Here is a 22,956-nt window from a genome sequence, read left to right on the forward strand (position 1 = left end):
TTTCGGAAAAAATCCCTTACTATAGGACAGGGATTTTTTCCAAAAATGGCCATTTTTCGACCCTTTTATTTTTCGACATAAATGGTTTCTATGGCACTATAAGATGTTGTATGATCATATACAGCAATATTATCGCATAAAAATTGAATTTTAAACACTTGATATTTTGGCCATTTTTCGAAAAAATCCCTTACTATAGTACAGGGATTTTTTTTTAAAATGGCCAATTTTCGACCCTTATATTTTTATCGACATAAATGATTTCTATGGAACTATAAGATGTTGTATGATCATATACAGCAATATTATCGCATAAAAATTAAATTTTTTTTTTCAAACACTTGATATTTTAGCAATTTTTCGAAAAAATCCCTGTTAGAGTACTTAAAATATGTATTGAGGTAACATGCGCAAAACACATCAGTGAAAAATATAGGTTTATTTTTCATTATGAAAACATTAAATTGTTTAAAACAAATATAATAAAATTCATGTATTATAAAAATATACTTTCATTAAACACATAAACTCAACATACATAATTAGATACTTAACCAAACTCCACGTAAAAATGTAGTTTAAAACATTGCCAGTGCAATTCTGGTCATTTTTGTGCTGCATTTCCTCACCCTTAACTCTAATCCTCACTGGCATTTCCTCACCCTTAACTCTAATCCTCACTGGAGAAATTCAAATTAAAACCTTCCCTGTACAATTGGGGTCATTTTGATACCCCATGTGTATGACATTTGCTTTTGAAAACAAATTTGTATGGCCCGCCATACGAATATACACACAATATTGTATCACAACACATTTCTATTTGTTTTTAACATTCATAATCTACAGTACAACTGACCTAACGCATTTTGTTTACCACTTCATATTAATTGTGCTTTTTTTTGTATTTAGGTAGAATTCATTCGATTACACTACATGTTACCATTACATAAAAAACGCCTCCCAAACAATAAATTTCCCACGGCGTGTATTTGAATAAATACGGTATATAAAACTGTCAGCTGCTAAACAGTACACTTATTTAGATTGTAACTTAATAGACTGTGACCTTTTTCTACGAGTTTTTGTTTTGGCATCTGGTTGAGGATTAACATTACTTGTTCCATGGGTGTCAAGAGGAGCAACTCTGTGTGAAAACGCCTTCCGTTTACAAACACATAGAAACACAGCGAGAAGAAGAGCAGCAGCGATTGCTGACAACACCCATACTATTGCAGATGACGACCCTTTAGAATCTGTTGTAATGAAGTCTTCAACTATCCTACAAAAATAATAATAATATAATACGCCTTTTTAATCAAAACACCAAAGATTTGTATTCATTTTGTAGAAAATACGGCATACGGTATATATTTATAGCAATTTTTAAATATTTTAGCAATATTGTATTTTAATTTATTTTCTTCAATCGCTTATATTTTAAGGCTGCTCTGAAAAATCAACCCGTTTAAACTCTTTTTTTCTTATAGTTTTCTGCTTTTTATTTCTTTTGTTAAGCACATTGGGGCCTTGCATAATGCTCTATATAAGCACCATTTATTATTATTATGGTATTTTATATTTTTAATATTGTAATGTTTTAATATTTTTAAAACATTGAAATGTAATTGTTTTTTAATATGTTATATGTATTTATTTGCCAGTGGAAAAAGAATTTTCAATCTGAAAATAAGTGGACAAATAAAGATTTAATATTAAAGAATGGAAGGATCATCTTCTATTAATATTGTTGAAATAAATAAAAAAAATACCTTATTGTTATTGCTGTGAAACTTTGGTTGTCATGAGAGACTATAAAGGTGCCAGATTCAACAGCAGTTTCTAATGAGTTGTATACATCATATGAAGATATTCCTGAAAAAAAAAGTGAGAATAACATGGTAAAACACTTGCTTTTAAAACATAGGAAACCATACTACGCAAAATCATACCATACAACATTCAATTTTGTTTGTTTGTTCAATCTATTTATTATTTGTACATGATATAGTTTGTTGGGCTGCCTAGAATCAATGGTAAAAGTGTTTTTTTTTATTACTCCATTTTAAAATTGTTTAGTTTAAAATATTAATTAGGAACCATTTAAACAGGTTAAATTACACAAGTTACAGGTCAAGAGGTTAAGAAAACATTTTAAAGAGCTCACACAGAAGACCTAAATTTATTTTAAAAATACAAATAATACTTACTACATTGAGGAGTTGCATGTTGTATTTTTAATGTTACAAAGATATCATCATTCATGATTTTCATCTCATACACTTCCAATCGATCCCTAACAGTAGAAATAGAAAAATATTAAAACAATCTGGTATTTGGATTAATATTATAAATTATAAATACATTTGAACCATGACATTACATATTGTTTGTATTTTTCACAATGTCTGTAATAGATACATCTGATCAGTGTTATTGCACTTACTGTGATATATTAGTTAATGTAAGAACCATTTGATTGACAGCATCTAAGAATTCCTCATCTTGTTGTTCATCAAGTGAATTAGATGTGTCATTAAACTCAACCTCAATTACTATATCGTCATCTTTGCCTTTTACTTCGGTCCCTGTCAAAAATATTTGAAAAAATAAGCATGGACATCCATAGACAATGTGTACAACATTTTAAGAACATTGACATTCAAGATAAAGGGTTTAATCTATGTTTTAATTGTCAATAACAAATTATCTGACTCAACCAGTAACAGTCTGTAGTGTGCAAACAAAATATTGATTTCTTTTTATTTATTTATGTCGCTCTGCTTTTGTATCGAGCACTGTGGTTCATGCCTTCCATCAAGTCAAACACACAGATAATTATATAAAAAATATGGCAAACTTTACTTTATATTATAATAGAATGTGACAGTTTACCTTCATTCCTGGTGGTAGGAGGCAATGTGCTGGGTTCAGTAATGACTGGAAGGGTATTTATAAGAGTAAGTATGGAAGACAATTTGTGACAAATTAACTCAAATGAAGGACAATAAACTTGACCACTATAACCACTGATCTGAAAATAGAAAAAAATGTATATCAATTGATACTGGCCAGCAAGTTGACAGTTTATCAAGAAACGAAATGTATCTGGTTACGGTAGAGTCCAACCGTAGTATTATTACCATTGTAAATGATAAAAGTCTGATTAGTTACTTTGTGACCTGACGAACCAGTTATTTAGAATTTTTTTCTAGTGATGCAGGGAAACAAAGGTGACTTACTGAAAGAACATTGTCAGATTGACAAGTATACCATTGCGATTCACCAACTGAGATCTCATAAGTTCCTTGCTCTATGTTGCATCGGGTTTGGTAACACTGCCCTCTCAGATCATCTTCTGTAGACGTCTATATATCAACAAATATGTTAATTTAGGGATCATGTCAAAATTATTCTACTGCAGCATGCTAAATATATTTGATTGCATAATTTCAGTTTTGTTTATGTAGTGTTTATAAGGCAGTCCCTGCAATAAACAGTATATATGATTACTGAGAACAGATTGTTCTCAAGAGTAATTACCACGACCTTTATGTCATTAATATTCAGGTTATTTATATATTCATTATTCTCTATATTCATTAAAACCTGACCACGATACTGAATACAATATATTTACTAATTCGAACCTACTTGATTTAAGTTGCTGACAAAACACTTGCTACCAATGCCAAACTGCTCTTCACTATGTTCTGAATCTTCAGAAACATATTTTTCCACAAAACAAGATTCCTACAAAGATGAAATGAATTATTCAACAAGTACTTTTTGATTTGTAAAGGCCAACTTAAACAGTGTCATATGAAGTTTAATTTTCTCTCGACAAGATGACTTGTCGGGCCTTGTCATACGTCGTAGTCTGAGTTGGCCTAGTGTCCACTATGTGACTCATGTACCTATCATGTAAATTGCCAAATTTGAGAATGTGTATCTTGCCATATGAAGTCATAACACTGCAAAAGTTTACTGAAATCATCAATCAAATAATCTCACGATAATTTTCTGGGAATGTAGTTCAAAATCATGGGGTAATCGACCATTTACTTTTGCAGCTCCACTCTTTCTTTCAAGGATATTTTAGTTTAGTTCTATTTAGGCTACAAACTGTGAATATCAAGAGTACTTCAAATATTTTTTCTTACCGTGACTTTAAAAAGAAGACAAGAATCTAAATAAGTGGTAGTGGAGCAGCTTGCTTTATCATTATGAAGGTAATGACATCCTGGTAAACTGAAAAAAACAAAACAGAAATTAATTTACTTTCAATCAATAAAAAAAGAAAGTTTCAATGTTATTTTGACAGAGTTCTCTACTTTCTATAAATAATCGTGGTAAACAATTTCTGTAAAAAATCTAAACATTGATTTCTTTACTGCAATAACGTATCATTTTAGATTGTTTCAATAAAGATATTTATGAGTCGCTGCCATAAAATAGTATGGGCGATTATTATCCAAAAAAAGCTTACTAAACAATTGTATAAGCAAGTTTAAAAAGTAAAAAAATGAAGTTACTGCAGTAACTGCAGTAGACTAATTCTTACATATTCCTTGTTGAGACTTTTGAATGAAAAACCAAATTATTAAAATAAATGTTTTTACCTTTCATTGGTGCAAAAGAAAGGTGAATCTGTACAGGTGTCAGGTAGTCCAAAGTCACAGCCTGCATTCATGCCCCACAATATGCTCTGAGCATGCTCAAAGTTAGCCTTGTACCAACCTGTATCTTCAAACAATGCAAGAGTGATAGGATCCAGAAATGTTACATGGGCCTAGAAAATAAATTAAAATAATGCTGATAGATGCATCTATTTCAATATGCAGGCCTCATCTTTTGAAGATGGTAGGTGTGCTATCAATTGCACTCCTCAATACATTCAGGGATGCTGTAGGTGTGCCGTTTGTATATTGGTGTGTAGAAGTTTACCAAATTTAAGTGTGTTGATCGCACTCCTCAAGGGCAGTTTAGGAGGTTGTTAGGTGTTAATATGACAAAGGCCTTAATACGACAATGATAACTTTGAAACGGTATGTTCACATTTGAGGGTCAAATTATTTTAAACAGTTTAAATATACTAAAAGAAAAAACTCACTGAAGTAAAACGATTTCAATAAAGTGAAAGTTCTAAATTCCTATAATCTCAAAACTTTTGCTAAAAGTGTATTAAAAGGATACAGTTCTGGAATGGACAAATTCAATGTCCTCTTCTACATCAACCAACATTGTATATGATCCAGAACAGGCTATGACATTACCCAATTAAAATAAATATAGTTCCCACTTTCAACATCAAGATTCTTTACTTAAACGGAAATCTGTTTTCTAAATTCTTTTTAGAGTTTAAATTCAGTTCACACTGGCATTCTTACCTCTGTAATAACAGGTGCCATGATAGATCCAGCCATTACTCTCATTTCCCAGTGTGAACGAGATTGCTGTTGACAATAAAGAAAATCCATTAATAATACAACCATGGAGCTATAAATACAACTAAAATTACACAAAATAATTGAAAAAAAACCTCACTTTTCTTCAATTAAACTTTAGGGATCATATCAATCATACATTGATACTGTACATTTCTTCACTGCAATACTGTATGCCTTTGTTTCAATGTAGAAGTTTATGAGATAAACCTACGTATCACATGATTATCCAAACAAGCTTGCTGTAATTGTATAAGCAGTTGTTTAAAAAGATAACAAAAAGTAGTTAATTGCCACATCACAAGCAGCCAGAACATGTTGTATATTCAAGAGACAATAACATGGTTGCCCAAGATAATGTTTCACAGACAAGTGAAGATGCAGAGATATACTATGTGATTGATGACATTTCAAATGTATCTACTGACAACTACACACAAGATGACATCAGAATCGACACTGAAGCACTGCATAACAACCAGTCACAACCTGCTGTGTATTATCAAACAAACAGTGACATGGTTGTTAAGGAGAATGTTCCAAAGGAAAATGAAGATGCAGAGATGGATGTGATTGATGATCTAGCAAGAAATGAATCTTCTGCCATTGAGACCAGAATGTGTAAAAATACAGAAACTAACAGCAGAGAAGATGACATCAGAAATGACACTGAAGTACAACATTATTTTGTAGTGTAATCATAATTTAAGAAGAATGCAGTACTGATACAGCTGACAGAAAATCAAACCAGTCAAAGACAGACCAAACATTATGCTATGCTGTGATGCTTGTTGAATGTTAGCATTATTCCTATAAATTACCAGAAAAGAAAATTTATTTAATTCTTAATTAAAAAAAAGGTTTAAACAGGATGACAAAAACTGACAAAAGTTGTTTAGTGTAGCTTGGTGGCTATTAAACATGCTTGCCTTCCAATCCTGACCTAGTGCCAGGGTTGTAAATCACAACTCTTTCAGCTCCACTATCTAAGCTCCCAATGACACTTAGTTTATAACCACGATAAAATATAAAATAGTTTATCCATCCTGTAATTGGCAAGTTACTTGCTGTTAGATGCGTATGAAAAAAAAAATCCATTGTGATTAAGTATCTTGCCAACTGGTGGCAGTATTGTGTGATACTGTTGTACTATTAAATCAAACAAACATGCACTGTTTTTTTAGTTAACGTGAGCATTTAAAAAAAGTTTTGATATTGATATTAAAAACAAAAACAAAGGAATTTGGTTGTTTCCTTGTTGCAAAATGATAAATCGATACTTTGTAGTAAGTACAAACACTAACACTAATATTACTTTGATTCTCCAAAACAGACCAAACTACAGTTGGTTTGTAAGATGTCTTTGAAATCTATTAATAGCATCTTTGTAATGGTGATCTGCTTGCTGATATTCAGATATGGAGTTGCAGACAAGTTTGTTCAGTTTGATAATCATTATTATTTTTATCAACACTATTTAAGCTCTGTTCAATCTGTGAAAATCATACCATCAAGTGAAATTTACCAATTTGTTAAGACAATTACAACTGATTTTACTATTAAAGACAACTCTGAAAAGCACCTCTCACACTATTATTTGACAGAAAAGCCCACTACAGTTAAATGTCTACTGTTGATATCATTTCTTGACCAACAAGGACTATATACATGTCAAGATGATGATCAATTAGAATATGTGATTCATTCATCAGATGTCACATGGAGAAGACAAATAGACAGAAACACATTTTCTTGTGAAGGTTTTAAAGACATCATCAATGGAGAAGATTTTATAGTTCCATGTAAAATAAGCAGACTGGCAGGCAAATCTGAAGTCACAAGTGGATGGATCCAAGGAAATCACAGCATTATACATTCTCATAGATCAGATACCGGCAGTGATGTCAGTTATAATCAGACATTTAAAGGTTTTTATTCTGGAGAAGGTATATTGTTCTACTGTGTTTTATTAAGTGTTCACATATATAATAACAATTTTACAAAAACTTGGTGCAACACACTAACATTGAAGGTTCATCCTCGATTAATTGTGGAGGTCAAAAGGTTATATAAAATGCCTGACACTTCTCCTGTGCTTAATTGCTTTAAATGCTACGCAGATGGTAGATCTGGTGACAACAAAATTTACCATTGGAGTTTAAATGGAGATAAACTTGCAGAGGATGATGAAAACCAACAAAGTGAAAGGTGCTTCAATAATTTACCAGCTGGTAAATACACTGTCAAGTGTCTGGTGAGTACTGATGTTCAGAATATGTCAGCTGAGATAGAATTCACAACCAAAGATGTTCAGAATACTTTAGCTGAGGTAGAATTCACTGCCAAAGAAACAGAATTGAGAACTAAAGAAAATAACAATTCGTGTTTATTAACAAACATGATATTGGCAAGCTCTACCATAATCTTGGGGATTGTATTGATATTGGTACTTTACCTACAATTGTGGAGAAAATATCACAATCAGCCACAACCTGCTGTGTATTATTCAAGGAACATTAACATGGTTGTCCAAGACAATGTTTCACAGACAAGTGACGATGCAGAGATGGATGTGATTGATGACATTTCAAATATATCTACTGACAGTACTGAGCCCAAGAGGTGTAGAAATACAGAAACTAACTGCACAGATGACATCAGAAATGACACGAAAGTGCCACATCACAAGCAGCCAGAACATATTGTATATTCAAGAGACAGTAACATGGTTGCCCAAGATAATGTTTCACAGACAAGTGAAGATGCAGAGATATACTATGTGATTGATGACATTTCGAATGTATCTACCGACAACTACACACAAGATGACATCAGAAATGACACTGAAGCGCTGCGTAACAACCAGTCACAACCTGCTGTGTATTATCAAACAAACAGTGACGTGCTTGTTAAGAAGAATGTTCCACAGGAAAATGAAGATGCAGAGATGGATGTGATTGATGATCTAACAAGAAATGAATCATCTGCCATTGAGACCAGAATGTGTAAAAATACAGAAACTAACAGCAGAGAAGATGACATCAGAAATGACACTGAAGTACCACATTATTTTGTAGTGTAATCATAATTTAAGAAGAATGCAGTACTGATACAGCTGACAGAAAATCAAACCAGTCAAAGACAGACCAAACATTATGCTATGCTGTGATGCTTGTTGAATGTTAGCATTATTCCTATAGATTACCAGAAAGGAAAATACTGTATATTTAATTCTTAATTAAAAAGGTTTAAACAGGATGACAAAAACTGACAAAAGAAAACATTTTTATTTTTAGTTTTTTAGTGTAGCTTGGTGGTTATTAAACATGCTTGCCTTCTAATCCTGACCTAGTGCCAGGGTTCTTTCAGCTCCACTCTCTAAGCTCCAAATGATACTTAGTTTATAAACACGATAAATAATAGAATAGTTTATTGGTGAGTTACATGCTGTTGGATGCGTATGAAATAAAAAAAATCCATTTTGATCAAGTTATCTCGCCACCTGGTGGCAGTATTGTGTAATACTGTTGTACTATTCAATCAAATGAAACATGCACTGTTTTTTAGTTAAATTGAGGATTTAAAAATAAAGTTTTGATATTAACATTAAAAATGAAAACAAAAGAATTCTGTTGCTTCCTTGTTGCAAAATGATGAATCGATACTGTGTACCAAGTACAAACATCACGCACAAACACTTAACACTGATATTACTTTGATTCTCTGAAACAGACCAAACTACAGTAGTTTGTAAGATGTCTTTGAAATCTTTTAATAGCGTCTTTGTAATGGTGACCTGCTTGCTGATATTCAGACATGGAGTTGCAGACAAGTTTGTTCAGTTTGATAATTATTATTATTATTATTATCATTATTCCTATAGCTCTGTTCAATCTGTGAAAATCATACCATCAAGTGAAATTTATCAACTTGTTAAGACAATTACAACTGATTTTACTATTAAAGACAACTCTAAAAAGCACATCTCAGACTATTATTTGACAGAAATGATAATGTAATGGATCGGAAAGCTTCCGAAGTTTCTTATACCTACATTATTGGTGGCGCAATATATTGCATTGCATTGCTATTGTTCACTACTGGTATTCGCGGGCGTATTTGCATATCAGGTGAATGATTATATCGAATAGGCTGCGTGAGCGTTGGTTCTGCAGAAGTTGTTTTAGTTGTTGTCTGAGTAAGACATGTTATATACTGTATTTCTTTTAAGTGTGGATTCTCGCCAATACTGTGAGTAGATAATTATTTTCTATACAACCATAATGTTTTACAGTATTACTCCATGTGCATAACCGAGTTAAGTTGTTATCGTTCATTATTTGTAACGACAATGAATTCACTGTTTATAATTTCTCTTTGATATACAGCTTTGTCTTATTAGATAGCATACATGTTGAAGTTAGTTGTATCACATACCATGTTGAAGTTAGTTGTATCACATACCATGTTGAAGTTAATTGGATAACTTACCAGGTTGATGTGATTAGTAGTATGAAATTGGTGTATTGGATCCAGGTATAAGTTCGTTAAATGTTATATACAGTAATACTAATGTTATATACAGTAATACTAATTGATAATTAGTGAAGTGACCATAATTATAGTAAGCTTGCTTGTGATTGTTTTTATTGTTAAATTATATTACACTGCTGGAAAAATAATAATTATGACGTTGTTTTATACAGGGTTTGTTCCTGTTTAGAAAAATAAATGATACAGAGTAAATGCAGCCTCATCTTGCGTATTGTTTTGTTGCATGGGATACATGGCTTCACAAACCAAACCTTAATGGTCTAAACCTAGCAAATCAATATTAAGGATTCCCGAACCACGACAAATTGGCGTCACGGACAGGATGGATGCAACGTTTCAAGCGTTCCTGAAGGAGGATTGCATTGTGTATTTTCAACAATTGTTTTACCAAACCCTGGATCGTGCATAAGACAAGGAGTATTGGACAGATAAGATTTATGAACTTAATTTAATTTTAGAACGGAAAGTGTATGGTTTTATATATATTACAGAATCTTTGTTCCGATGGACATGGCAGCCAGCGTGTTGTTATTTAAGATGATGTTGTGAATTGATGCTTATACTTACCTTATATGAAATATTGTTACTTTTGTATTACATTTACGATACTTATTTTTTGTATTGAAACTCTGTTTATTGTAGTAGTGTTTAAAGTATTTGTAGTTACTATAATATTGTCACAAATTCACCTTCTGCAATGTCGCTAGGCGAATCTAAATCTGAAGCAGCTGCAAGCGGCGATGGCGTTAATGATATGATTGCGGCATTAACTAATGTTTTAAAAGGCGTTTCGGTTCAGAAAGCTCCTCCGATTAAGTTAGTAAAATTTAAGGGTGTTCCAAGATCTCCTGGGGACCTTACGTTAAAAGAATGGCTTGAAGATTTTCGAATTTATTGTGATCATTATTCGTTGGGCGATGATGATCGATACGATACCCTGATTAGTCATCTTGGTGGCTGTGCGAAGGATGAGGTTAAATGCAGTATGAGCATGTGTGAAAATGGGAAGAATGTGAAAGCGGCTATAAGAATTTTAGAACTCGCTTTTAAATCGGAGGATTCTGTTGCATCATATAGTTCAGCATTCTATTCTAGGCAATTGTTACCGGGTGAAACCTTGGCTGAATATAGCCTTTCTTTAATGAAATTGTACTCCCAACTTGTCGAAGCGTCTCGCCCCTCTGAGCAATCCGCTTTGAGACATCTTCAAGATACTACTTTAAAGCAGCGTTTAGTGGACGGTGTTCGTGATCCTACAGTTAAGCGTGAATTACGTCGCATTGAGCTAGCTTTTAGAGGAAAATCTTTTTTTGATATGCGCGAAGAAGTTCTTGAGTTGTATAAAATTGATATTGTTAGGACAAATCCGCGTGCACATGGCGTAGAATGTAATGAACGGCCCTCAGAACTATCAGAAGTAAAGCGAGAATTGCAAGCATTAAAGAAACAAATTAGCGAAATTCAGCGTTCCCAATTTATATCTAGTCCACCTAAGTTTAATCAAAATTCTACAGGTCCTTTAAAATGTTACAATTGTGGTAAAAATGGTCATACCAAATCTGATTGTGAAATACCTTCTGGGTTGTGTTGGTTTTGTAGAGGAAGAGGTCATTATTCATATGCATGTCCACATAAGAATCGTAGTAGTAATTCTAATACTCCGGGTATCCAACGTAGTGATTCAGATACGCCTACTCAAGATATAATTAATACTGTTTCTAAGTCACAAGCCAATCATCCAATTCCAACTGGTAATGTTGAACGTGAAGTTCATATCCCTGTTGTTGCCACGGACAATAATGGAAATATGTCTAACGCCCAGTCCTTGAAATGTTCCGATGCTGTTTTAGTAGATAAATTAGTAGCCAGAAGTCCATGTACTATCGTTAGAATAGGCTCAACTGAGTTAGGTTGTATCTTGGATACAGGGGCTGAAGCTTCAATAATTCCGTCATCGGTCTATAATAAGCAGTTAAAGTCAATTGTTGGAGAGCTGGGATCTGTTAATGGACTTTTCATGAATGTTATCGGTGTTTGTGGGGTGGAGGTTCCAATCGAAGGATATGTAGAAATTCCCATTGTTATAGGTGAACAAAAGTTAACTGGTAGCTTTTTGGTAGTTTCAGATGCTGTCACTGTAACTAATCATAGTAATGAATATCCTGTTTTGATTGGGTGTAACATTTTACGCGAATTACAAGGTTTCCATCTATTACGTGATCTTTCACAGGTAACAGCTACACATGTTGATGCTCCATGGAATAGAAAGGCTGAAATTCTTTTGCAAGTAGATGAGGATGAATCAAGTATCTTAGTTTCTTTGCAACATTCTGACGTGACTGTTCCTTGTGATTCACATTCAGACATTGTTGACGGTAGTGTAAAATCTGATATTGATGATTGTAAATTTAGTGACCACACCCAAAGTCGACTTGTATCCGTTGGTTCTGTGCGTAAGTTATATGACATTAATCACTCTTATTCTAATTCTTTTTGTGGTACCGAGTTAAATTCTGAGAGCCAGCAGTTACCGCCTGGGGTAATTATCAACGGTAACCTTGATTGTGTGGAAACTCAACTAGTGACTAACCTATTGTCCAAATATAATCATGTTTTTTCTCATAGTGCTTTTGATGTTGGAAAGTGTGATGTTATTCCTCATGTTATCAATTTAAAAGATGAAACTCCAATTAGACTACCATATCGTCGTATTCCTCCTCATTCTATATCAAGTGTTAAGTCTATGTTACAAGAAATGTTAGACCAGGGAATAATTAGGCCGTCCAAGAGCGAATTTGCAAGTCCCATTGTGTTGGTCAAAAAGAAAGACGGGTCTTTGCGCATGTGCGTTGATTATAGGAAGTTGAATTTCCAAACGTTGAAAGATTCATTTCCCCTACCACGCATTGATGAGGTTTTAGAAGTACTCACTGGGTCTTGTTATTTTTCTACCTTAGATTTATCTCATGGATTTTTCCAAATTATAATGGCAGACGAATCTATTAATAAAACTGCATTTAGGGTTCCTTGGGGACTGTATGAATTTGTTCGTATGCCGCAGGGTCTGTCTAATAGCCCGGGAACATTTCAACGTGTAATGGAATATGTATTAGGCGACATGAATTTGACTCAGATTGTGTTGTACTTGGATGACATTTTGATATTTTCTTCTTCGTTTAAACAACATTTATCTAGATTAGAAAATGTGTTGTCTAGATTGTATAAGTATGGGTTAAAGGTTAAGGGCAAGAAGTGCGATTTCTTTAAGACGGAGGTAACCTATTTGGGTCATGTTATTTCATCTGCTGGAGTTGCTGTAGACTATGGGAAAATAGAAAAGATACTGACCTGGCCAACGCCAAAAAGCATTACTGAACTTAAATCATTTCTGGGACTCTCTTCATACTATCGAAAGTTTATTTGTAATTATGCCAAAATTGCTGCGCCTTTGCATTTGGTAACCCGGTTGTCTGACACACAAGCGGGGAAGGCCTACAGGTTTCGTTGGACTGAAATTGAAGAAGCTGTATTTGTTGAATTAAAAAATGCTTTAACTAAACCCCCAGTTCTTGTATATCCCAAATTTGATGAACCATTTGTTATTGAAGTAGATGCCAGTTTGAAAGGTTTAGGTGCTTGCTTGTTGCAGGACTCTAATGGTTCTCTTCATCCAATTGCTTATGCAAGTAGAAGTCTTCGTGGTGCTGAATGCCGATACCCTGATTTATCGAGTTTTAAGTTGGAGTTGTTGGGGCTAAAATGGGCAGTGGTGGATAAATTCGCTTCTTACATTCAGGGTTCAAAGGTTACCATTTTTACTGATCATAATCCTTTAGCGCATTTAAAAACTGCAAAGCTTGGCGCTACAGAAATGAGATGGGTCTCTCAGTTAGCTATGTTCGATATTGAAATCAAATATAAGCCAGGTTCTAGCAACAAATGTGCCGATACTTTAAGTCGTCGTCCGATTAGCGTGTGTACAGATTTTAAGTCAGATCTAGGAGTTATCGCTTCATGTCTTAATATATATGTTGATTCTCATCCCTCAATTAATAAGTGTAAACCATGTATTGAGATTGATCAATCATCACGTAGTATTAACAAGGCATTGTCTATTTTTCCTTCTTACTCTCATGAGCAGTTGGCAGAATGTCAGAAGAAAGATAGGGAATTGGGAGAAATCTGGAAATTATGGATGGAAAAATGGTGTCCTGGTGACCGCTACAATACAGATAATTCTAGAATGTTGGGCTGGTTGAGACAGTGGACAAGTTATAGAGAGATTTGTGGAGTTCTGTATAGAGAGATCAATGAAGATATCCATGGTAAAATTCATCAATTGTTAGTGCCTACTAATTTGCGCAATCTTTTTATAGATTTATGTCATGATAAATGGGCTCATCAAGGAGTTCAACGGACTATACAACTTCTAAAGCGTCGATGTTTCTGGCCAGGTATGAACGGTGATGTACGTACGCATATTTCCAAGTGTTTTAGTTGTGTATCTAGTAAAGTCCCTACACCAACGGTCAAACCCCCTCTTCGTCATATTCTAGCCTTTCGTCCCGAAGAGATTCTTGCTATAGATTTCTTAAAGATGGATCGTGGAAAGGGAGGCTATGAGGACATTCTTGTTATGACTGATGTGTTTAGTAAGTTTTCACTAGCGGTCCCATGTAAAGATCAGACGGCTGATACAGTGGCTCGTGTATTGAGAGATAATTGGTTTTCCCATTATGGTGTGCCAGCACGGTTACATTCGGATCAAGGTAGATCCTTTGAGGGTAAAATTATTCGAGGTATATGTGGTCTTTATGGCATGACAAAATCTCGCACTACGGCGTATTGGCCTGCAGGTAATGGGCAGTGCGAACGTTTCAACAAGACCTTATGCAGTTTATTGCGTTCTTTAAGCCCGAAAGATCGACACAAATGGCCCGAATTGCTGCAGCATATTGTGTTTATGTATAATTCCACCCCTCATACCGTTACAGGTGTAACACCGTATCTTCTTATGTTTGGTCGTGAACCATTAATTCCATTAGATCACTTTATTGGAGGTGCGGAACAAGATTGGTCTGAGGATTATTTGACTAAAGAAGCTGATCTCATGAAGAGGGCATATGAAGTGGTTTCACGTAGAATCAAATCAGCAGCAGCTAAAGAAGAGCATCGTTATAAGTCTTGTTCTCCGAAGGAAATATTAGAAATTGGTGATCGGGTTTTACTTCGCCGAAGACATTTTAATACTAGACATAAATTGGCTAATAAGTTCGAGGAGCACTCATATATTGTTGAGACTATTAACAAAGAAGCAGACGTTTTTGGTATCCGCTCTGCAGTTGGGGGTCCTTTGAATTATGTTAACCGCAGACGATTGCGATCAGATCCTAGGAGTGTGGTGGAAGAACCGGTACATTTTGATTGGAATGAGTGGTTGCCGTATGATGGTCTAGAAGCGGATGTAAACTATAAAGATGAAAGTTGTGAGTCTGAATCTGACGATGATGTTGAAAGTTTTAAGATTGTTGTAGATGTGAATTCTGATAAACAAATAGATGTTGAGCGTGATGATTCGGGAGTAATTCCAAGGCGATCATCTCGTTCTACAAAAGGTGTTCACAAAAATCGATATCGTTTACCCATGTCCACTCTTCAAAAATAAATTTGTTTGTTTCGCTCCTTTTGGGTCAAAAGGGCATCCAAGCGGGGAAATTGTAATGGATCGGAAAGCTTCCGAAGTTTCTTATACCTACATTATTGGTGGCGCAATATATTGCATTGCATTGCTATTGTTCACTACTGGTATTCGCGGGCGTATTTGCATATCAGGTGAATGATTATATCGAATAGGCTGCGTGAGCGTTGGTTCTGCAGAAGTTGTTTTAGTTGTTGTCTGAGTAAGACATGTTATATACTGTATTTCTTTTAAGTGTGGATTCTCGCCAATACTGTGAGTAGATAATTATTTTCTATACAACCATAATGTTTTACAGTATTACTCCATGTGCATAACCGAGTTAAGTTGTTATCGTTCATTATTTGTAACGACAATGAATTCACTGTTTATAATTTCTCTTTGATATACAGCTTTGTCTTATTAGATAGCATACATGTTGAAGTTAGTTGTATCACATACCATGTTGAAGTTAGTTGTATCACATACCATGTTGAAGTTAATTGGATAACTTACCAGGTTGATGTGATTAGTAGTATGAAATTGGTGTATTGGATCCAGGTATAAGTTCGTTAAATGTTATATACAGTAATACTAATGTTATATACAGTAATACTAATTGATAATTAGTGAAGTGACCATAATTATAGTAAGCTTGCTTGTGATTGTTTTTATTGTTAAATTATATTACACTGCTGGAAAAATAATAATTATGACGTTGTTTTATACAGGGTTTGTTCCTGTTTAGAAAAATAAATGATACAGAGTAAATGCAGCCTCATCTTGCGTATTGTTTTGTTGCATGGGATACATGGCTTCACAAACCAAACCTTAATGGTCTAAACCTAGCAAATCAATATTAAGGATTCCCGAACCACGACAATAACTACAGTTAAATGTCCGCTGTTGATATCATTTCCTGAACAACAAGGACTATACACATGTCAAGATGATGATCAATTACAATATGTCATTCATTCATCAGATGTCACATGGAGAAGACAAAGTGACAGTAACACATTTTCTTGTGAAGGTTTGAAAGACATCATCAATGGAGAACAGTTTGTAGTTCCATGTAAAATAAGCAGACTGGAAGACATATCTGAAGTCACAAGTGGATGGATCCAAGGAAATCACAGCATTATACAATCTCATAGATCTGATACTGGAAGTGATGTCAGGTATAATCAGATGTTCAAAGGTTTTTATTCTGGAGAAGGATTATTGTTCTACTGTATTTTACATTTTCAAATATATAATAACTATTATATAAAAACCTGGTGTTACACATTAACATTGAAGGTTCATCCTCGATTAATTGTGGAGGTCAAAAGGTCATATGAAATGCCTGACACTTCTTCTGTGCTTAATTGCTTTAAGTGCTATGTGGAAGGTGGATCTGGTGACAAAATTTACCACTGGAGTTTAAATGGAGATAAACTTGAAGAGAATGATGACAAACAACAAAGTGAAAGGTGCTTCAATAATTTACCAGCTGGTAAATACACTGTCAAGTGTCTGGTGAGTACTGATGTTCAGAATACCTCAGCTGAGATAGAATTCACAACCAAAGATGTTCAGAATACCTCAGCTGAGATAGAATTCACAACCAAAGATGAAAATATATCATTAACAATCATACTATTGGCAAGCTCTACTACCATATTAGGACTCTTATTGATTTTGATACTTTATAAACAATTGAAGAGAAAACAGCAAAGGAAGCCACAGCCTACTGTAAATTATTTAAGAAACCTTAACATGGTTGTCCCACAAACAAGTGCAGATGATGAAGTGTACTATAATACAATTGATGATACAACAAGGAATGAATATACTGAAATTGAGAACAAGTGGTGCAGAAATACAGAAACTAATAGCAGTGATACCACAGCACCACCACAATATTTTGTACTGGAATCATAATTATTAATTACAAAGCACGGTAGTACTGTATACTATAACTGTTAATCTTGCTTATTGAGAGACCACATACAATTGAAAGAAGATCATCAATTTATGATGTTATTGTTCCAGTTTTAATAGATCTGTGGCATTAATCTACACCTACAAGCAAATCTATATAGAACTTTGTTGTAAATGTATGTATAATTCAAACTAATTTTTTTTAAATTTGCAATCTTTTTTACCAGAATTTTAACATTTTACCTAATATCTTATTGTCAATTGTATAATCTCTTTTTTGCAATTTGTAAATTGTATTTCTATTGTTTTATTCCAAATCAAGTTAATTTCCAATTTAATGGACCAATTAAATATCTTAATCTTTAACGTTTAAAAACAACTGGGAACAAATAATCAATCATTTTATTGGAATTCACTATCTCGCTTCACTTATAAAATCATTGCCCCTCACTTTAACCATAGCCAAAAAACTGGATTTATTCAGAAATTTGAAATAATTATAAATAAAAAGTTATTTATCTCACCTGATTTTCTAGAGGAACACTGAAGTCTTCCTGAGAACAGTTGAAGTGTTCTTTAGCCTTTTGTTGTACCTTAGGTGTGTGCATGACAGTTTGCCCATTACTGTCTGTTGCCAATGTATTTTCTCGTATAGGGCAATCTAACCCTGTTTCTGTAATACATCATAGAATCTTATAGGTCAGAGTTCATAGTTCATATTGTTTGTCTAAAGGAACATCATATTTAATGAACTTATGAAGGGGATAAGAGACACTTATATAAGAATATATTAACAATTTCTACAATGAAGAACAAAACTCCTTTTGACATTTATGGTCTTACATATCAAAAAATAAATAATAGTTTCTAAACATGTGTAAACTGTGACATTTTCAACAACCTTCTGCTTAATTTATTCTTTTGGAAATAAAATAAAGTTGCTTTGAATTGAACATTACTACATGGGATTTTGTGTATTTCCCTTTATCTTATTTACATAGGCATATTGCCATTAATAGCCATACGTAAACAAAGTCTTTATAAAGTCTTTGAGTGGAGTTGTTTTGTTGCCATAAGAAAAAAATCCTGATATTTTGTTTACGTTAGAATTGAAAGAAGAAGAACAACAAACTAACCTGAATCTGAGCAGTCTCTAAACTTATCATACAAATGCCGTGTGAAACCTAGTATATGAAACATCTCGTGTATTGTTACCTATAAAACAATATAATATTAGTATCATTAAGCCAAACAAAACATCCTGAATTGACATAGTTATGTTTTAATATATTTTTAAATTTTACTGTAATGTTATGAAATGAATGAGAAACACCGTGTTTGTTTATTAGTTATCGTATTTCACAACTTGAGAGCAAAATTGAAGATATTTGGCAGTAAGCAAGATTTGTGGACATGTTTAGTGGTGATTCTCCCTTTGAATAATAAAACAAATGTCTAACATACTGTTGTGAGTATATCCAGATCAGAATCTAACTGGTGTGGACACAGGTTTAGCACACCAGCAACTGGCCTTCCATTTTGATCTACTCTGCAATATTTTGCTTCAGCTAGTACACCCTATAAAACAAACATAAACAAATCACATCAGATTTTCAGTTTCTCTCACAATCCAGCAATAAGTAGAGTTCAGATGCATCTCTACCTGCGTTAGTAAGCAGTTGTGTTTACTATGTTGTTGAAATTAGTAGTTTCTACTTATTTGTTGGCATGACTTCAACGTTTCTCAGAGAAAAAAATTGTGTTACACTTTCCACTACAAGAGTTAATAGCTGCCATTTACAATTTCAATGCATGTCTGCTGAGCTTGTCGATTCATGTAAGTGCTCATGAAAACCCATGACAACTTATTTCCTCTGCTCTGTTGGTTACGATTTTTTTCACTAAAAGTAGAAACTTTTCAAACTACTAATTTCACTCAAGGAACTAGAATTTGCCGCAGAATGGGATTTGGAAAAAATTTGGAAACATGAATGCATATAAGCCGACGCTTTGGATTCGAACCAGCAAACAGGCTTTAACAAGACAAATTTCCTTACATCTGATGGACAGTCTATAGATGTTACATAGATAACAACATCTGTCTTTTGTAAACCACTGCCCTGTGGTTTAATCTCATGTACTGGGGTGGATTGGGTCGAATCCCACAACCATGCTCCTTCTAGATGATCATCTGGAATCTAATAATAAAAGTAAACGCATTTTTTAATTTGAATTCTGGAACATTATTTAGTTTGGTTAGGATTTGATTTCATTTAGTTCTTTTCTCTCCTCGCTTTAATCTTATTTTTTTTTTTTGCCCTGTGTTTAACTATTTCTAAAGAAGATTGCAACTTTTCGAACATTTAATCTATTTTATTTTGCATTTAATATAATTTTACAGTACTGATTTATGCACAAGCTCAGATTGTGAAGATGAACTTGAGTTAACAATTGGATGCAATTTAAAAAACAGGAATACTTACAGTAAGAATAATTTTTTAAAAGTTTCAGTTTTAAACAAGGATAAATTTGAATTGAAATAAAATGAAAATAAAGTAAACATAAAAGGGTTATTTTCTTTTAAAAATCATACAGAATAATTATGTACATTCTACAATCACTTTTTACTTAAATAATTCCATTGTTTAGTAGAAGTTGATAAGACCTTGAAAGATGAGTAATTGAATCACTTGAGAAATTATGGTAAATTGTTCTTTTGTAAAAACAGGATTTTGGGTTTTAATCGCTTTTTATAATGACAAAAAGAGGATTTATTCAAACAATGGAACATACAAAATAAATATTATACTTGAAAGATTTAAGTTAAATATAGCAGTCAACTTTTCATCACATGAAACATTCTCTCCATTTAACAAATACAACCATTCATTATTTTAGAACACATACACTGTTCTAAAATAAACTTTTATTCAATTTATCCATCATAAATCAAGGATTAGACCAGGAAGCTAGGCCATTCAAAAAGGCAGTGCTCAAACATTGTAGTAGAACAGTTATAGATGATGCACAATACACATTTTCAATCAACAACCTCGCATGGCAAAAATTCTCAAAATGTTTACTGAATAGAATGTATTAACTTACTTGTACAGAATCACAGAGTTCATATGCATATCCATGCTGTGGTAACGAACACCTATAACCCATTCGAAAAATTAAAATAAGCTTATGAATTTTAGAAACATTTAGACATGAAGTGATAACTGTTTTTTGTCAGGGAATTTAAAAGTAGTCACATGCCTACTGTAACTGTAGCTGTATTGTAACTGTAGCTGTATTACAGAAATACTGACATTTTAGAATGTGACTTGAACCAATGCCTTGACCAAGTTTATACATACATTTATGAGACACAGTATAACGGCTATGGAACCAAGGTGATAGTTGTCCTAGGGGTAGTTGTCAGTTACCATTATTGTAACATAACATTCAACTTACTTTCCTTGATTAATGCCACTACTGAGTATTCCACTACAGTATTCGTTTAGAGTTCTTGGAAAGATTAGCGTGCCAACCACAGGGATAACTTGAAAATAAAAATCTTTCAAAATACACTGATAATTAAATTAAAACTAATCTATAACAACAATTTCACATATCAGGACGTTCGGACGGGAGGTGGGGATAGACTACCTGTACAATAGTTAATTCATATTTCTGGGTGGGGTGCCATTCTCAGATTGCCATTCTCCCTGATTCATCTCCTACAGGTTCAGTAATCCTAAAAACAATTAAAAGGTTTTAAATTTACTGTACCTACCTGATAAAACATGCTGAACTAAATTACTAGCCTTTTCCACTGCAATTACCACTTTTTCTTGTCTTTCTGAATTTAATTTACTAATATCATAATAGTATGGCATAATCCGTATGTTTTTGTATACAGCACTTGCATCTCTTTTATTACGTGTTGGATCAGCATAGTTAATGGTTGCACTGTGAACGTGAGTAGTCGGCTGTTCATCATGAATGCATTTATGAACAGCCTGTTGGTGGGATTCAACCATTGATAGAATGATCAGAATGTTTGAGAACCATAAAACATAGTTCATGATGAATGATTTGTACAAGCATATCAATTCTATATAGTTAACAGAACTAATGCTTAACCATTGATGAAGACTTTGCCCATGTTTATTTTTGTTTGCAATGATTTGTACATAGTGACATGAACTAGAGCATGGCGACTGTAAATTAACTGGAAAATTACTTTCTTTCTTTCCTGTAAAAACAAAAACAATATGGTTTGTGGCGGATGAAGCAGGAATTATACATTTTTATCAATTATAAATAGGGTTATCAAAATAAATGAATGACTGGCATCATTACACGGAGAAAGCTTTTAACCAAGTACATTTGAATCACCCGTTTGTTTTGGGATTGGGGTAATTGGGCAACGAAATGACCAGACTGAGAATTTTACTGGGGAACTTTTTATATTTCGAAAGTTCCCCAGAGTTTGTAGACTTTTCCTGAGTTTTCATTATATTTCTTCCCTGAAAAAATTATTTGTTTACATTATTTGTTGATGAATTTGCCATTTTAATGGAGCTATGCTAGGCCTGTGCTCTATGCCTTATTCTAGGCAATGCCTACTAAAGTAGTTGACTGAAGGAGAAGAAGTATAGGCCTAGCTAGGCCTAGTAAGCCTCCTACTACTAGCCTGACTGAGCTATAAGTAATCTGCTGGTCACTGTAGCTAACTAGGCCTAGGCATGGCCTGGGCCTACTAGCCTACTTATCTAAAGGCCTAGCTAGTACACTAGCCTAGGCCTAGCCTAGTCTAGCCTGGCCGGCGCTGACTGAGATAATATAGCATGCCTGAATGTATAGATTAGCAACGCATTACTGTAGTTCAAATAGTATTAAAATGATTCCTATTAACATACTTTACCCTATCTAATATCTTTTATTATTCTTTGGACGACACAAAAAGTTAACCCAACTCAACTTCACTTCTTCTTTGTTTACATTTCCTTCCTTGAATTTGTGACAGCGCCATCAACGTTTTGATAGTGAAAACTTTTGTGAAGAAAAGAAAATTATTCAAATGTTCTTTATAATAATAAGAGTTTTGCTCTTCAAAGTACGCTACTATCAAATCAATCAGTTAGGCCTATCTGGTAGTTATCTGGTATTGGTAGACTACATTTTAAAAATAATTTCTAATTATTGGAGTCTACCTATTATATTTAGTAATAACTCTTTTCGTTTACACTTTTTTTAATCAAAAATTCTAAATCTACAATCCGTCACAATCCATTTATATCCTAGTCTTCTAAATTATTCCACTAAACTATCATCACAATTGATCGATCAGTCAATTACAAA

General features: G+C 33.6%; 1 protein-coding gene across 2 annotated transcripts; it reads right to left on the bottom strand.

The window, feature by feature from the left end:
* Positions 1–420: 420 nt before the first annotated feature.
* LOC144852133 (ciliated left-right organizer metallopeptidase-like) lies at positions 421–22,573 on the bottom strand. Of its 2 annotated transcripts, none has more exons than XM_078709852.1 (18): positions 22,520–22,573; positions 21,386–21,847; positions 21,064–21,166; positions 20,710–20,761; positions 19,662–19,802; positions 19,069–19,182; positions 18,741–18,819; positions 18,129–18,277; positions 5,391–5,456; positions 4,623–4,792; positions 4,164–4,251; positions 3,655–3,753; positions 3,243–3,368; positions 2,896–3,034; positions 2,447–2,588; positions 2,211–2,296; positions 1,773–1,875; positions 421–1,282 (listed from the first exon to the last, which is right to left on the bottom strand). In XM_078709852.1, the coding sequence occupies exons 2-18, from the start codon at positions 21,675–21,677 to the stop codon at positions 1,039–1,041; spliced, it is 2,193 nt and encodes a 730-aa protein (XP_078565978.1). In that variant the 5' UTR covers positions 21,678–21,847; positions 22,520–22,573; the 3' UTR covers positions 421–1,038. The 2 variants fall into 2 exon arrangements, with proteins under 2 accessions (XP_078565978.1, XP_078565979.1); XM_078709853.1 differs by having other exon boundaries at positions 21,064–21,151; positions 22,520–22,572.
* Between the last annotated feature and the right edge of the window lie 383 nt (positions 22,574–22,956).

This window comes from Antedon bifida, chromosome 9 (assembly GCF_963402885.1).
Source record: "Antedon bifida chromosome 9, ecAntBifi1.1, whole genome shotgun sequence".
Classification (NCBI taxonomy): Eukaryota; Metazoa; Echinodermata; class Crinoidea; order Comatulida; family Antedonidae; genus Antedon; species Antedon bifida.